Raw genomic sequence first — 16,261 nt, 5'->3', positions numbered from 1 at the left:
CTCAGCAGACATCAGAGTGTTTACCATCCAACTCTGAGAAAGTGAATAAACTTCTTCCCAAAATGTTATATTAAAGTTCCAGCCACCATTTCTGGTTCTCTCTCACCACCAGGAGAAGCAGGACAAAGTGGTGTTGCTCGCCGAGATGGCCAACCTAAGGGAGAATAACCAGCGGCTGCAGGAGGAAAGCCAGACAGCTAGTGAGCAGCTGCGCAAGTTCAGCAGAATCTTTACCAACCTCAACAAAACAGGGAGTGACCAGGAGGCGCACTCCTTAACACCTGAAACTCAAAGTCAGTCAAAGAGGGAGTGAGAAGCACCTGCTTCAGAAGAGTGTGGTCAGAGTGAGTCCTTTACCGCTGCCCACTCAGCACCCAGAATTACTTGCACACACAGAGGCGACAAACATCACACTGACACCACCTCACTCAGCTTCCACTGGACTGCCTTAAACTGGAGAGAGCCAGAAAAACGTCGCCACGCCCAGGAGGTCTGGAGTTCGTTCACTATGTGCACAGATGGAGCAGAGGCCCTCCCTCTCTAACCTCTGAGCCTGTTTATTTTTATAAACTGAAGTCAAAAGTCTTATATACTTGTCATATATATAAAAATACATATGCTACTATGCTAGAGGAGCGAGTACGAAAGGAGAATATGACTGTTTCACATCACCTGGAGAGGCCTAATACTGTTCCTGCAGCAAATCAGCCAAAAAAAAAACAAAAAACATTACCGACTGCATCTCCCAGAATGCACTAGAAGTAATGGAAGCTCTACATTCATGGTACAATAGATAGGTGCCTGTGTGGTACAATTCTTACGTTTCAATATAATCTGTATTGTACTGATATTGTATAACAGTCATCCTAAAGGGGTGTGTGCGTGCGTGCGCGTGTGCATAGAACTGATGGTACACAACGGTATTTAGTTTATGTATGCGTGTGCTTTAGCATTTTAAGTTCTCTGGTGTGTGTGAGTTTGTGAGAGCATGAATGTGACATGTTAAAGGACAACTGAGTAAGTATGAGTATGATAAGTATGAGTTTACAGTAGTATGAAACTTTTGGGCCACACTAGTTTTCTTCGCTCAGTTTACACAGATGACGTGTGGCCCAGGCGTGTTGAGCAACAGCATCATATTTCCTCACGTCGTGTTAGTTTTCACCTTTTTCAGCAGTGCTGTATCATCTCAGACATGTACTCTGTACTGGATTGACCTTTGAACCTTCCTCTATTTGTTTTCGCAGCTCATTTGTAATTTATGATATTGTAAGGAACCTTTCGTATTTTTGGAATATATTGGGTATTTAAGTGTTGAGTGCAGAGGGAAACTACTAGCCTGGCTCAGCCCAAATGGAACACCCAGCAGTACATGTGAAGCTCACTTGCTAACTGTTGATCTTTGTTGTATGTTACTAACGTCTTAGACATGTTTGTCTGAGAGCATGAACTAATTCACTAGTCTCCGACCATTGTCTGGCAACAAGGTTCTGGTGATAGTTTTCTGTGACCTGTCATATTCCATGACCAGATGAGCAATTAATTCATAAAACTTTTTCTTCACAGTATTTAGATGTAAGAGTACTAGTAGGTGGATTTCACCTCCTTTGGGAAAAGCAAGGCTAGCGCTTTCCTTGTGACATGTTCATGCCAAGCTAGGCAAACTGTTTTCTGGCTGTAGTTTCATATTTAATACAAACTATCTTCCCCACCCAACCAGAAAGTCCATATGCTTATTTCCCATAAACTCAAACTATTCCTACAATTATTTCATATCTTATCATATTTATCAAAGTGATTAAAAATATTTGTGCTTCTAGGAAAACATTTACTGTACATGAAACTCACAACACTGAAGCTCCATGTCAGAACGTGTGTTTATGTGGGGCCATGGGGGGTGGTGGTGGGGGGGTTGTTGCCTCTGTGAAACAAAACTTAAGACACTATTTATACCGTTTGCCTGCTCAATAATATTGTCTACTATATCTATTTTTCATAAAGAGACGTGTGAGCTCTGGATGCTGGCACTGACTGGACGGTACATCCCTGCACCGGCGCCTGTGTGAGGATGTTCCCTTAGATATTTCTCATACAGCCAACCTTAAATTACCAACAGGTTTCTTCCCTTGGCTGACTGGAGCCATTTGTTAACTTTCCAACTCACTCAGGTTCCTCAAAATGCTGGACATGACACTAAATCATCAGAGGTGACACATGGGTAAACACATCTTTTGCCATACTGTTTTTACCATTGTAGCTATCCCTTTAATATCTCTGGGTGTGTGTGAAGTCATAGGAAGGACTGGTTTTTGGCAATGTTTTGCACGTGATGGATTATCACATATCTTGACTTCTCTGTGTTCAATTTGCTGGATGGCTAAAACAGACGTCTTAAACAGTTTCACCAAAACCAGAGAGAAGTGTTGTACTGGAACTGAACTGGACAGGAAGTCCATACAACTAAGCAGCTGTACAGGGTCATGTTTCTATATCTAATCGGCCCCTCGAAGCTTCTGGTTCTCTATGAAACACCTAATTTTGCGTTCAGTTTTGGGTATTGTCAGTGACTCCTGCAGTTGCTCCTTCAGTCATTGCTGCAATTTTAATGTCTTAATCTTTAGTTGTCCTTATGTAAAAGGACATGTTTCTTTTTTATATGCCTACATTTTATGTATTTTTACGCTATTTATAGCATACACTATGATCCACAAACAAATCAGTAATGCATTAAGGCTGATGGTTATTCTGTATAACTAGTTTTGTTTCCTTTTTTTAGATGTTAAATATTTTGATAATTTATTTTTTGACACGTTCGTCACTATTGCAGACAATAGTGAAGACGAAAGGGTACTGTGTGTTTGATTTCAAATGTCTACAAATTTGTTTTTTTTTCCTATCTTCATCCTTTCTCTTGGTTGTTTTGGGCTGTAATAAGTGTACATTTAAAAGTGTAAATTATGTTTTTGTCATTTTATAAAAAAATATATATATATATTAAAAATAAGTATCTGAATATCTGCTGTTCCAATTCTTTTTGAAATGTTTTGACAATTTCTCAGACCAGCCTGAATATGATTAAGTCTCCAACCAGGATTTATTACACAACTGCAGTTAAGAACTGGTGTGATCAGTTGAAGAAGCACCTTTGAATGGACCCGCTGATCATCAGCTAACATTAACACATTTTGGTTAGGCAAAGTGCTTCTTTTAATGTAGGAATGTCTTGGCATTGTTTGTCCAGCGGGGTACGCTGTGCCCTCACGAGGTGCAGATGTCGTTTCAGGAAACCGTTGTCTAATCTACATCTATGTTTGAGCCACATCATTGCCAATATCTTTTTTTTTTTTATTTAATCATTCTATTCAGCAGAGTTTAAAAAGATTTATTGCACACAGGAAGCCTGCCTAAATCCTCATTACAATGACATGCATAAATTATTCAAAAAGAAATTCTTGTGAACAATGAATCAAATTTGTGCCTGACGTCTGTGCTATGAGCTGATTGCTATACCTGGGGCATCTACTTTTAAGTTTGTCAAATATGCCAATGTAAAAAAAAAGTTGTACACAGATAATCTAAATATTATACTTCCCAATATCAGTCCTGACACCCCCCAAAAACGGTCAAGTCCCAAATGTAAGCAGTCTTCATCTTTTTTCAAGATAGTTATTTGTTTATAATTTAAATCCATGTTTCAGTGTAGATGTGTGAGCCCTCAAAACTTGCTTATAAAACTTTTTCCGTAACAAAATGTTTTCCAAAACATAAAATACTTATGTACATGTGTTTTAAGCCCTAGTTCAAAGAATTTATTTATATTAGTGATACACATTTTGCCCTTCACACCAATAAAACTGCTGAGGTTCTGCGATGGAAGAGCTTGTTAACATTCGGAACATCCCAGAGGGATTGACAGCCTGAATACAATCATTTAAGATCCGCACATAAGGCAATCGTCTCTGTTCTCCAGGGAACACACCATGGCAGCCGTGTTGCGCTCTTTGATCTCCTGCTCAGAGGGTTTGTTCGTCTGTGGCTCCTTGAGACTCTCCTTGTTGAGAGTGAACTGGATGGGGTTGGCGGCGGGCTTTGTCCTCAGGTAGTACATTCCCGTCTTCAGACCCTGTGAGGAGATGGAGGACAGCAGTTAACAACAAGAATAGAGTACAGTCTGCGTTTTATCCAGCCTCATTGGTCCGCACTTACTTGTTTCCAGCCGTAAAAGTGCATACTAGTCAGTTTGCCGTAGTTGGGCTCCGCGATGTGGATGTTAAGAGACTGGCTTTGGTCGATGAAGGCGCCTCGGTCAGCGGCCATCTTGAGTATTGTCTTCTGGGAAATTTCCCACACAGTTTTATACAGTTTCTTCAGATCATCTGGAATCTCAGCAATATCCTGGAGATGGAACACAATAAGAAATGCAAAAATGATCCCATTTGTAGTTGATGAAATGTGAGGAACCAGGACAGTCAGTGGGCAGCTGAATATTCAGTGATGGAAATGTTTATTCACCTGAAAGACATTAGGTGCATGTTTTCTTACTGCAAGTTTTACAAACTGATGCATGTCGTTAATCACCAGCTGTTATGTGGATGAACGTTTCTCATGCTTGTCCTTCAAAAAGAAGGAAACAATAAAACAAACAGATGAATGTAGCAGTTACCTGAATGGAACCATTGTGAGCGATCAGCTTGTTCTTCATGTCCTCGCTCCAGAGACCTCTCTCTGTCATGTCTTTGAGCAGGTGAGGGTTGACGATCTGAAACTCCCCAGAGAGAACCCTTCGGGTGTAGATGTTGCTGGTGTAGGCCTCAATGGACTCGTTGTTGCCCAGGATCTGGGCCGTGGAGGCAGTGGGCATCGGGGCCAACAGCAGACTGTTTCTAACACCATGTTTGGCGATCTTCTCCTTCAGCAGCTTCCAGTCCCACAGGTCTGTCGGTGTCTTGTCCCACATGTCGTACTGAAGGATGCCCTTGCTGACAGGAGAGCCTGGGTACGTCTCGTAGGCACCGAGCTCAGCAGCGAGCTCACAGCTGGCCTCCAGGGCAGCATAGTAGATGGTCTCAAAAATCTGGATGTTGAGCAGTTGAGCCTCCGGGCTTTCAAAGGGGTAACGCATCATGATGAAGGCGTCTGCCAAACCCTGGACACCAATCCCGATTGGCCTGTGGCGTTTGTTGGAGTTTTCCGCTTCAGGCACTGGGTAGAAGTTAATGTCAATGATCTTGTTCAGGTTCTTCACTATTACTTTGGTCACGTACGCCAGTTTCTTAAAGTCATACGTTCGTTCAGGGGTGATGTACATGTTGAGAGCGATGGAGGCCAGGTTACACACCGCTACCTCATCCTGGCTGCTGTACTCGACGATTTCCGTGCAGAGGTTACTACATTTGATGGTGCCCAGGTTCTGCTGGTTACTCTTCCTGTTGCAGGCATCTTTGTACAGCATATATGGTGTGCCAGTTTCTGTCTGGGACTCGATGATGGCGTACCACAGCTGCTGAGCTTGCACCACTCTCTTAACCCTGCCCTCCTTCTCATACTTGGTGTAGAGTGCCTCAAACTCCTCCCCCCAACACTCATCCAGCCCAGGACACTCGCTAGGACACATAAGAGACCAGTCTCCATTGCTCTCGACCCTCTTCATGAAGAGGTCGGGGATCCACAGGGCATAGAAAAGGTCTCTGGCTCTTTGCTCCTCCTTCCCAGTATTCTTCTTCAGCTCCAGGAAGTCAAACACATCAAAGTGCCAAGGCTCCAGGTACATGGCGAAGGCGCCTGGTCTCTTGTTGCCCCCCTGGTCAACATATCGTGCTGTGTTGTTGTAAACTCTAAGCATGGGGACCAAACCATTGGAATTGCCATTGGTGCCAGCAATGTAGCTCCCGGTGGATCTGATACAGCTGACAGCCACACCAATACCTCCTGCTGACTTGGAGATGAGGGCACACTGCTTCAGTGTGTCATAGATGCCTTCAATGCTGTCGTCCTTCATGGCGAGCAGGAAGCAGCTGGACAGTTGTGGCCTGTTGGTGCCTGCGTTGAAGAGTGTTGGCGAGGCGTGTGTGAACCACTTCTCTGACAGCAGGTTGTACGTCTCAATGGCAGCATCGATGTCCATTCTGTGGATTCCAACAGCTACTCTCATGAGCATGTGCTGGGGCCGCTCGGCTACTTTGCCATTAATCTTCAGCAGGTACGATCGCTCCAGAGTTTTGAACCCAAAGAAGTTATAGGAGAAGTCTCGGTCGTAAATGATGGCTGAGTTGAGGCGGTCTTTGTGCTCAAGAACAATGTCTAGTGTCTCCTTGGAGATCATGGGGGAGTGGCGCTCGTTCAGAGGATTTACATAGTTGTACAGATCCTCCATCACTTCACTGAACACCTTCTTGGTCTCTTTGTGGAGGTTTGAGACAGCAATACGTGCAGCAAGGATGGCATAGTCGGGGTGTTTAGTGGTGAGAGTGGCGGCGATCTCTGCCGCTAGCGTATCAAGTTCAACGGTGGTGACGCCGCTATACAAACCCTGGATCACCTTCATCGTAATCTGAGCTGGATCCACAAAGTCGGAGTTGAGTCCGTAGCAAAGTTTCTGGATGCGAGAGGTGATTTTATCGAACATGACACGCTCCTGGCGTCCATCTGAAGGTGGAAAAAAAAAAAAAAAAAAAAACACACATTTTCAATTTACCCAACTAGAGTAATATCTGCTGATGAACAATTTATAATTTGTATTTTAAAACCAAATATATTTAGTAACATCTGATGAGGCTTAAGGCTGAAAAACACAAAAAAAAGAAAAAACATGACGCAGAAAGAACTTTTTTTATTGCCTCACAATTTGAGGACAACGTCATGTTTTGTTTTTAATAAAAATGAAACCCCTGAAAAATACTGGCAGGAAGAGGTACCTCTGGATCACCACAAAGCTTAAATTGTAATGTATTTTTGGATATTTTAAAAATCGCTCACATTGTGATTTCAATATGAAGCTTAATTTTGCAACTCTAATGTCATCGTTTATAGAATTCCTTTACTCTTGTGTCATTCTTCCTGTTTGTCGCGCTGCATCAAGCTGAGGCGACAAGGACAAAACAGCATTCTAATATGCATTTGCACTGACGTTGTAAATGGTACAAAATGTAAATGATGGATAACATTTCAGTACACAAATATTGATCCTTCCTTCAAAATAAAAACCTTAACTACAACTCAAATATACCATACGTCACGAAAGTTTTCCTATTACATGACTAATTGTTAATCATTGAACCAAAAACATCTGTTGCAGCTTTACAATGAAATACAAATTATGGCCATTCAAGTTGGAATTGTCCCGGGAGTCTTAAATTGTCCACACAAAGTCAACCTTCCTGTCCATAAATTACGTAAACAGTTTATGAAACGCTCCTCCAACTGGGCGGCAAATCAGGTGTTTGTGTAACTTTGCATTTTGGCGCCAACTATGACAAAGGCTTATGGCTGTCAGAATCATTAAAACTGACCCGACTAACTCAGAAACAATACAATTAATTGGATAGTCATGTCACCATTTTGATTACAGACACATTAAACCCTTAGTTTACTGCCTTTTTTGCGTTATTAAAGCTGGTAAACCGCCGTTAGCTGCAGCCCTCTATGCAAGTAGGATGCTGGTTACTAGCTCAGTTGTCATGTTGCTTCACAGACTTAAACTTGATGTGTGCGTACCGTCTGGATGAAGTTTCATAATGTAAAAGCCACAATCAGTCTGAGAAAACTCCTGCCACCTCCTAAATATCAGTTCATTTATATTACTGACAATATCGCCGCTGAAACTGGCTGAGGCCTGGACATGCTTCAGCCAATCTGAGTAGGTAACAGGCGCTCACCTCTCTTGATGACATGCATACTGGAACCGTGTGAAGTGACTCGTCCCTTCAGAAAGCAGCAACAGCTCCCTGGCTTCAAGTTCAATCTTTCCACGGTCCAAGATAGTGCAGCTGAACGAGGTATCCTCTGACAAAGTGACCAGGAAGCGCGAATGTTCCTCGACTGACCCGCTAAGCTTATATATGTACGTACGACGTAACCCTTGAGCGTAGGGAGGAACGGACGTTTGGACCAATCAGCAGCGAGAGAAGACGGGAGTGAAAAGTAAGTGACCAATCACAGCTACGCAGACTAACTTCCTCTTCCGCTCACTGTTGCGTACGAAAATAAATGGCGGGACCCAGAAAAGTAGGTCAAATATCCGTGTTGTTTCATCATGTAATGATGGAATGTATTCCAACGTTCTTAGTCCCCCTTATTTAATATTTGACTGTATAAAACACTGTTGTCTCGAAATGACAATTTGATTACCTGCTAAGCCTTGATTGAGCTATTTGGTTTAGTGAGTCTTTATTGTGTCATACAAAAATAAGAAAATTATCAGGGCAATTTCATTTATAGTTTGATGTCTCAAACTACTACTACTACTACTACTACTATTGATGTCTGCTACCATCGATATCTGTGTCTGTGCAAGTGGCTAAAGTAGTGATGTATTTAGAAGACGATACATAGAAGTCTTAGACCATGTCATGATCATATCAAATGAAACGGCTTTAAAACAAGATGATTCATGTTTAAACAGTAACATTGCTGCACATTTGAGTAAAGAGTGCTACCTTTACAATTTCATTAACATTAATCTGCTTTATTTGTACAAACTAGCAATCAAAACTGTAGGCAATGAAAGCAACAGATGTGGTAATTAGGATACGGAATTTTGATCGCAGAGACATTTGGCCCCAGAGTTCATCCAGCAGTGGAAAGAATGATGGAAGAAATTTGGTTGGACAGTAAATGCAGGACAGTAGTACGTTTATATAAAAAGTAATACTCTCCTGTTAATTTTGGCATTTATTTTAAAAGTGGGTTGCAGTGCTTTTTAAAGGTTGATTGTACCATACAATTTATCATGTAATTGCATTTTTTAAAATTAAATTTCTATTTCAAATTGCAACTTCTTGGAACTTTTTCCGTCTTCGTGTGACCATTTCCGAAGCGCCACTCCCGGCCTAGGTGGCGCTGGCGCTCTGCACACCGGTTTTTCAACAATCTAAGCGTAGAAGAAGAAATGCCATTCAGGATACGAAGATGTTCTGCAACAAAGCTTACGATTTTTCATTTTGTATCGGGAATGTTGTAACTCATGAGTTTTGTTTTCATTGCTTCGGTTCTGTCGTATCAAAGGAATTAGTTCAACACGACTCGTCGCTAAAAGTTCCTGGTCGCTAAAACGATGTCACCTACGGCTCTTTGACACGTTTCTGTGAACGTAGATACGATACAGAAAATGTTCCTTAAACAAACACGATGAGAAGTGGGATTCTAAAGATGGGGACGACAACTGTCAGACTCTTACTCGCGACTTACATGACGGACTAAAGTGTCGGAGCAGGCAAATGTGGTACGGCGTAAATCTGGTTCCCCGCTTCCTGTCAGTGCACGTCCCTCCTTCATGCTCCACGTCGCTTTTAGAGCTTAAGGGACACTAGTGAGACTCCTGTCATGTCAAAGTCTAGTCGCCGCTACAAGCCACTGCAGCAAAGCTCCAGCAGCGGCTATGACCGACTGCGGCTACCCTGGGCCCGGGTACTGCTGTTCTGCCTCCTTGGGGCTCTGGTGCTCGCGGTGGTGTTGGGGGTCTACCTGTCCAACGACACGACCAGCGGACATGGGAACCGAATACCAGCTGCAGATCTGACCAGAGACAGAGTAAGAATATTGTCAGTATATCTCTGAATGTGTGTGCTGGGTACTTGGATCGTGTTAAGATGCTTCAACCACAACTTGGAGGGTTCGATATGTGTTGTGACAAATGCGAATGACCAGACATAACATAGTCAATGGATTTTAGGAATATACAGCTCATAGTTTCTAACTGGGACTTTTGCATCCAGTTGCATTTTTGATTGTTTTTTTTTTAATGGATGCTTATGCTACACAGTTATGCTGTATAAACCACTGATTTAAAAAGGGGGGGGGGGGGGGTAATATGTGATTTCTAACAATTAACTCTGGAAAGAGGTGAAAATTGGTTTTCATTTTTTCATCACCATGAAGGATCCACATCATGAAGTGGACAAAATTTGGGTTTACTGGCATTGTGATATTCCAAACCCAAGCAGATATCATGATTATATATTTAAATATAATTGAAAAAGAAGATCTAAATATGTCATTAATTTTTTTTTCCATATCGTCCAGCCCTATTTAGTAATTACACTGACACGTGAACTTTAAATTTGAATGTGTTTACAGTAAAAAGCCAGATAATCAGGACAGGTGTGTCGTTTCCCACTGGTCACATGACTCATTTCACACTTAAACAAATGGCTTGTTTCTCCCCGGACTGTTATTTTAAATGTTTTAATTTAAGCTTCAGGAAAAAGAAAACACACACAAAAATGATGTGACTCCAGAGGCTCTCCAAGGATCCCTCCTCCCAGTCTACACACATTTTGGTAAATACAGCAAAAACATTTAAGAACCAGAATTTGATTGATAGAAATACATTAAACAATACAACTGGATTTTTGAAAATCTGGTCATTTTTTCTTATTTCACTGACAGATGGACACATGAACTAAAAATGCATCCTTCCTTGAACACAAGGCTTCTGCTGTCCCACTAAAGCCTGTAAAGAGGACAGATCCTTCCATCTCTTTTTGTATGTTGTTGTTAAAGTTTTTGCTCGTATTTAATTCATGGATGTCTCCTCTCCAGTTGTCCCACAAACCTAGTAAATGTTCTCCGGCTCAGATCCGCCGCTTGGCATCTCAGGTGGATGGGACTCGCCTATGGGAGACTCACCTGAGGCCCATCCTAATAGAGAGGCTTCCAGGGACACAAGGCAGCCTGGCTGTGCAGCAGGTAACCTCCTCCTCCTGAACTCAATCTGTCATTGTCCCCCATCTCTCATTTCTAATTCACGTCTTTACTCCTCTCCAGCACATCACCTCCACATTGTCCTCTTTGACCGCTGGCTGGGACATTGACCTAGACTCCTTCCAGTCTCCAACCCCTCGTGGACAGGTCACTTTCACCAACATCATTGCCACCTTAGACACTTCAGCTCCCCGGAGGCTGCTTCTCACCTGCCATTATGACTCCAAGGCCCTGCCTCCAGATCCCAGGGCCCCAGAGAGGGTGTTTCTAGGGGCCAGCGACTCAGCAGTGCCCTGCGCTATGATCCTAGAGCTTGTAACATCTCTGGATGACCAGCTTAGAGCCTTCAAACAGCAGGTGTGTGTGCTGCTGTTATGACACAATATTAGAAAGTTGAGTTCCCATCAAGCCAAAGGAAATGGTAAAGATCTAGACTAGACTAATCTACACTGGTGAACTAGTGAACAAAGTGTCGGATGAGTGGTTCCCCAATCACCTGTGACAGCCGAAACCTTAACTGTCAACCGCTGACAAATTCCTTTCTTTACTGTCCGATGCTCGTCTGTGTTCTTTCTATTTCTGGGATTGATAAACAGCCCGAGATGCCGATTGAAGCAGTTGCACTCCTTTTTTCCTTCTTTCATCTCTGGGCCTCAGTGGCTGCAGCACAGCATGCAAAATGCTGAGTACAGCAGGCATCTGTATCTTAGTAGAGGCTGTGATTTGTTTAGTAAGGAATTCTCACACACACACACACACACACACACACACACACTGCGACAAAGCTGCAGACAGATAAGTCTTTGTCGCTACTTTTTGTTCTCACCTTGTTCCCTTTTTTTTTCTTCCTCTAGAAACTTCCAGTGTCACTTCAGCTCGTGTTTTTTGATGGGGAGGAGTCATTTGAAGAATGGACCGCCACAGACTCGCTGTACGGCTCTCGTCACCTGGCTGAGCGCATGGCCAACACACCTCACCCTGCCAGCGCCACACACACAACTATGCTTCAGGCTGTGGTGAGGGTCATGCTCTCATCCAGAAACCACCACTTTCTCTCATATGAAGCGGCTGATCCTCCTGACCTGGACAGTCATTTAGGAGAAGTTGACACCCTCACATTGGCTCTTATGTGTTGTTTATCTCTGTCATTTTTACTGTGTAAAAATATAACAAGAATTCTGTTTTTTGCCGGCTTCTCTGCAGGACCTGTTTGTGTTGCTTGATCTTCTGGGTGGTCCTGATCCACTGATTGCTAATCACTTTGATAACACGGCCCGCTGGTTTGACCGTCTGATCGCTGCAGGTGATCTCCACGAGCTCCAGCCAAGCTTTCATGTGAATATTTTAAAGTCTGCTCACCCTAATCTGCTTTCACCCTTTAGAAAAGAGGCTCCATCGACAGGGTCTGCTGACATCCCACCCCTCAGAGCAGACCTACTTCAGGAAGGACGTGTACCTCGGGCCCGTACAGGACGACCACATCCCCTTCCTCCATAGAGGTGAGTTACAGACGGACAGAGCTGCGCATTGCTGCAGGTTGGTCAGTATCCTCTCATTGGTCCCATCTCTTGCAGGTGCTTGCTAACTTGCAGATGACACATTTTATTTAATTTTTTTAAATATATACACACACACACACACATTATATATATATATATATATATATATATATATATATATATATATATATTTCTAGGGACTATAGTCTCAAGGGATCTTGTTCACGTTACATTTTGAAACACAGAGCTCATGTGATAAGTAATTCTGTATAAATCACCAAACAGTGTTCCTCCATGTGACAGCCTGAGGCTGATCTCTGATCAGTCTTCTTATAAAACAGATCACTCCTCCTTTGCTTTTACAAAGTTTCAGATCCCCAATTTCTTTCTGGCTCAACTTTTGCTTTGGTCCCTACAGCAGTTTTAGAGTAGCTAGATCTGTTGCTGCTGCTGTTCTAAAATCATAAATGAGACCAAGGGTTGGACCCTGATCAGTTGATTTACGGTCTTGATTGGCTACAGCACGACCTACAGTCCTTTCTGAACAACATGAGGAGCCCTGAGTGGCCGTAAAGAGAAAAAGGGGGAAAAATACATTTGTTTTACTTTTTATAAGATATAACTTGTTGCCTCAATTTTATTAAATTTGTAGCCATTAGATATAACTTGTTTTAATTTGTCCAAAAATATAGAACAAGTTATAACTCATGGCCTATAAAAAAAAAAAAAATTTTGTTTCTTCTTTGTCTCTGTGACTTCTAAAACCTGCACTTTGACTACTCCAGGGCTTGGCAGGCAAACCAGATAGTTGTCAACTTTCTCCTCGCCACTGCTGTGCCATCTACCATCAAAGCTCAGTGTGATCTCATCACTAATCAACAACAAACCAAACATTTAGACATGTAAATCTGTCTAGGAGCACACCTCATACAAACATGATCAGCCGACATCATCTCCAAGGTGACATGCCAAATATTGTTTATATGTTCCAGTTCATAAATAGTCCGTGTTTGAGGTAGTGATTAATGCCAGTTCGTTTGGAGTTACACAGCAAACAAGATGTGGTGTTGGTCAAGGCACAGGAATCATGACAGGATGTCTTTTTTGCCAGCAGATCTGATGACCGCTGTGATTTATTGAACACTCAGCGTTGTCACAGTTCTGGAACAATGATAATAAATCACATTACACACCATCATCTCCAAAATAATAAATGTGTTCACATAAGCACTAGAAAATATACACAACTCTCCTGTTCGTGTGCAACAGTAATAATGGCACGGCTCAAATAAATACTTATTAGCATAATAGGTCAACTGGTTCAATAGCTCCGTCTACTGGCTAAACCAGGTATTACACTGGCACATGACGCGCCTGTCGGTCCCTGCTGAGTAATCAACCACATGAACTACATCGAGTTACCAACTGCTAACTCACTGGAAACTCTGACCACTCACAAACATCAGCATTCACATTATAGGCTACTAATAAACGATACTAAACAAAGGATTCGTTACCTATCGGCGGTGAAACGTACACGAGTGTTAGCGAGCTGCGTCGCAGTAAACACAACATTGAAACGACACTTACTTCGTGCATCCACTTCACACTCAGAGTAGCACAATAAGACACTCTCCCAACAAAAAAACGTATTTACAGGCGAAACACACAGGTGTGTCAGGGTTTTTAAAAAAAAAGGGGGGGGAGAAGGAAAGTTTTGTCGGCGGCTGTGCAGCTCACTGCTCTACGAGGGTGATTACGTCCTTTCCCTGAACGCACCTTCAAAATAAAAGCCTTTTATACTGTTTGATTTATAAAACTGCTTGTCCAGAGTGCTGCACCCTGACACAGCTCAGGTGCAGTTTATGGCTGTGGGGTGAAATTACACCTAGACTTAAAAAAAATAAGGAAGTGATCTTATCACTAAAGAGGCTCTCTGTTTTGTTTTTTGTTTTTGGAAAGGATGCACTTCAACCTATTGATGACGTCAAGCTGTTGTACTTATATGTGCTTCCTCCCTCTCCCTCCTTATCTGCTACAGGTGTGCCTGTGTTGCATGTCATCGCCACGCCTTTCCCCCAGTTCTGGCATAAGCTTGATGACACAGAGGAGAACATGCACCGGCCAACAGTGGAGAATCTGACCAAGATCATGGCTGTGTTTCTGGCAGAATACTTGGGCTTTTGAAACCCCAACACAAACATGAACATGTATCCACCAGCAGTCCCCCGAAGAGCCCCACGCTGTCTATCTATCACAATGCTGAATCCTCAATGAAGAGCAAGGGTTCTAAAATTCTTGAGAGTAGCCAGGTGAATATTTGTCTGTATATTTGGATGCCAGCTGATTTTTACCAAAGACTCAACCTGGCTGGAGTGTCCTGTTACTATGGTTTCACCTGCTGGACAAGCAGGAGACTGTTGACCAATTGTGTGGACGTGAGATATAAAGAGTCTTCATGAGAATATTTATTGAACTCCCTGAGACTGTGGTAACTGAGGAACACTCTGCGAAGCTGCTTTAGTCCTGTGAAAAACAACCGCCTTATCCCATGTTGAGATGCACCCATGTCATCAGTTGTTGCTCTTTCCAGCTGACCCACAAATATTTTGTGTTTTGAGAGCTCTCTTAACCATCACTTGAGTGAACCAGCTATTTGCCTTACAACATGTTGTTTATCATCAACTTCATCATGTGACTATACTGCACATTTTGTCTGTGTTCGCACTTTTACACCGTGTTAAGTGTGCAATGGACAATAGTGGCAACAGAAAATAAATTCAGTTAATTCTAAATACTGAACATACAACAACATTATAGCGATCCTGTCTTATTTGCCCTGCTGATTAATAAATTGAGGGTCAACGATGTTATGTTGGGATTATTTGTTAAAGGGTGAGTGAGAAGGTTTGTCCTGGCCTTAAGAAATAGTTCCTCTCTAAACCCATGTGACTGCCATGTATGAATGTTGGTGTTGAATGCCTTTGGCCTATCGGAATACAAGCTGCCATTTCCTGCAGTCTAACAGGTACAAAGGTGCCAAGTAACTGAGCCAAAGCTCACAGGTCGTGAATACATTTTCAAGCTAAAAATATCAAGCTCAAATCCAGCATAAATCTTCCGTGTGCATTACAGAATGAGTAGATTTAGTCTGGGTTGTTGAAACTGTTTTCCAGAAGAACTGAACCAGCTATTTGTGTTTTTACTTTTACTTTTTAATGAATTTACAAAATATTATTTTGGTCATCCTACTATTTCACCTGATTGTGTCTCCCACTGAACATGCAGCAGCACTGTGTTTAAGGGTGTTTAAGGTCAGAAGTGAAAAAAGCTTACAGCACCTGGTATTCCCAGGCGGTCTCCCATCCAAGTACTAACCAGGCCCGACCCTGCTTAGCTTCCGAGATCAGACGAGATCGGGCGGGTTCAGAGTGGTATGGCCGTAAGCGGAGGTCTGCCACTCCTGCGGGCCTTATATGCATTTCGCTCACTTGACCTGGTCGCGGTGGTCATGACGCGCCAGAGCGTCGGGGTCCCTTCAAGGTTCAAATATTCCTCCTTGGCGATGCAAAGTGGAGTATGTTTATCTCATCCACAGCAAAGTACTGCATCTGCCATTTGTCTCCTTCACATTTTTGAAAGATTTCTGCGCATACACGCTGCTTGACATTCAATTTACAGGCTGCGGGGAGCTTCTTTTCCCTGAGGCCAGCTCAAGCGGGTCCCCAGGTCCTCAACGCTGCCCTTTCCGCCCACTGAAGTGAAAAAAGCTTACAGCACCTGGTTTCCTCACACCTATCCATCCATTTACTCCCCTTTATCCAGTGAAAGGTCGGGGGGGC

The 16,261-nt window shown here is 42.8% G+C and overlaps 3 protein-coding genes and 1 non-coding gene across 6 annotated transcripts in view; 2 read left to right on the top strand and 2 right to left on the bottom strand.

Annotated features, from left to right (window-relative positions):
• Positions 1–3,012, top strand: part of sipa1l3 (signal-induced proliferation-associated 1 like 3) — an 80,893-nt gene extending 77,881 nt beyond the window's left edge. For all 3 annotated transcript variants that reach the window (XM_086216278.1, XM_086216279.1, XM_086216280.1), the window contains exon 23: positions 113–3,012. In XM_086216278.1, the coding sequence (XP_086072404.1) occupies positions 113–313 (201 nt within the window). In that variant the 3' untranslated portion in view covers positions 314–3,012. The remainder of the gene's footprint in view (positions 1–112) is intronic.
• Positions 3,013–3,786: 774 nt separating this feature from the next.
• Positions 3,787–8,049, bottom strand: LOC147254740 (ribonucleoside-diphosphate reductase large subunit). Its single transcript, XM_086216276.1, has 4 exons — positions 7,875–8,049; positions 4,664–6,645; positions 4,207–4,395; positions 3,787–4,123 (listed from the first exon to the last, which is right to left on the bottom strand). The coding sequence occupies exons 1-4, from the start codon at positions 7,891–7,893 to the stop codon at positions 3,932–3,934; spliced, it is 2,382 nt and encodes a 793-aa protein (XP_086072402.1). The 5' UTR covers positions 7,894–8,049; the 3' UTR covers positions 3,787–3,931.
• A 739-nt stretch (positions 8,050–8,788) lies between these two features.
• On the top strand, positions 8,789–15,331 carry qpctla (glutaminyl-peptide cyclotransferase-like a). Its single transcript, XM_086216277.1, has 7 exons — positions 8,789–9,747; positions 10,759–10,905; positions 10,984–11,277; positions 11,775–11,936; positions 12,124–12,223; positions 12,303–12,419; positions 14,461–15,331. Exons 1-7 carry the CDS (start codon positions 9,541–9,543, stop codon positions 14,604–14,606), a joined length of 1,173 nt encoding a protein of 390 aa, XP_086072403.1. The 5' UTR covers positions 8,789–9,540; the 3' UTR covers positions 14,607–15,331.
• Positions 15,332–15,748: 417 nt separating this feature from the next.
• On the bottom strand, positions 15,749–15,867 carry LOC147254738 (5S ribosomal RNA). Its single transcript, XR_015118322.1, has one exon. It is a non-coding gene; the product is annotated as a 5S ribosomal RNA (ribosomal RNA).
• Between the last annotated feature and the right edge of the window lie 394 nt (positions 15,868–16,261).

The sequence above is a fragment of the Aulostomus chinensis genome, chromosome 10 (assembly GCF_037954235.1).
Source record: "Aulostomus chinensis isolate RoL2024-O1b breed Wild chromosome 10, RoL_Achi_v1.0, whole genome shotgun sequence".
NCBI classification, from domain to species: domain Eukaryota; kingdom Metazoa; phylum Chordata; class Actinopteri; order Syngnathiformes; family Aulostomidae; genus Aulostomus; species Aulostomus chinensis.
This window is presented reverse-complemented; position numbering and strand designations above follow the sequence as displayed.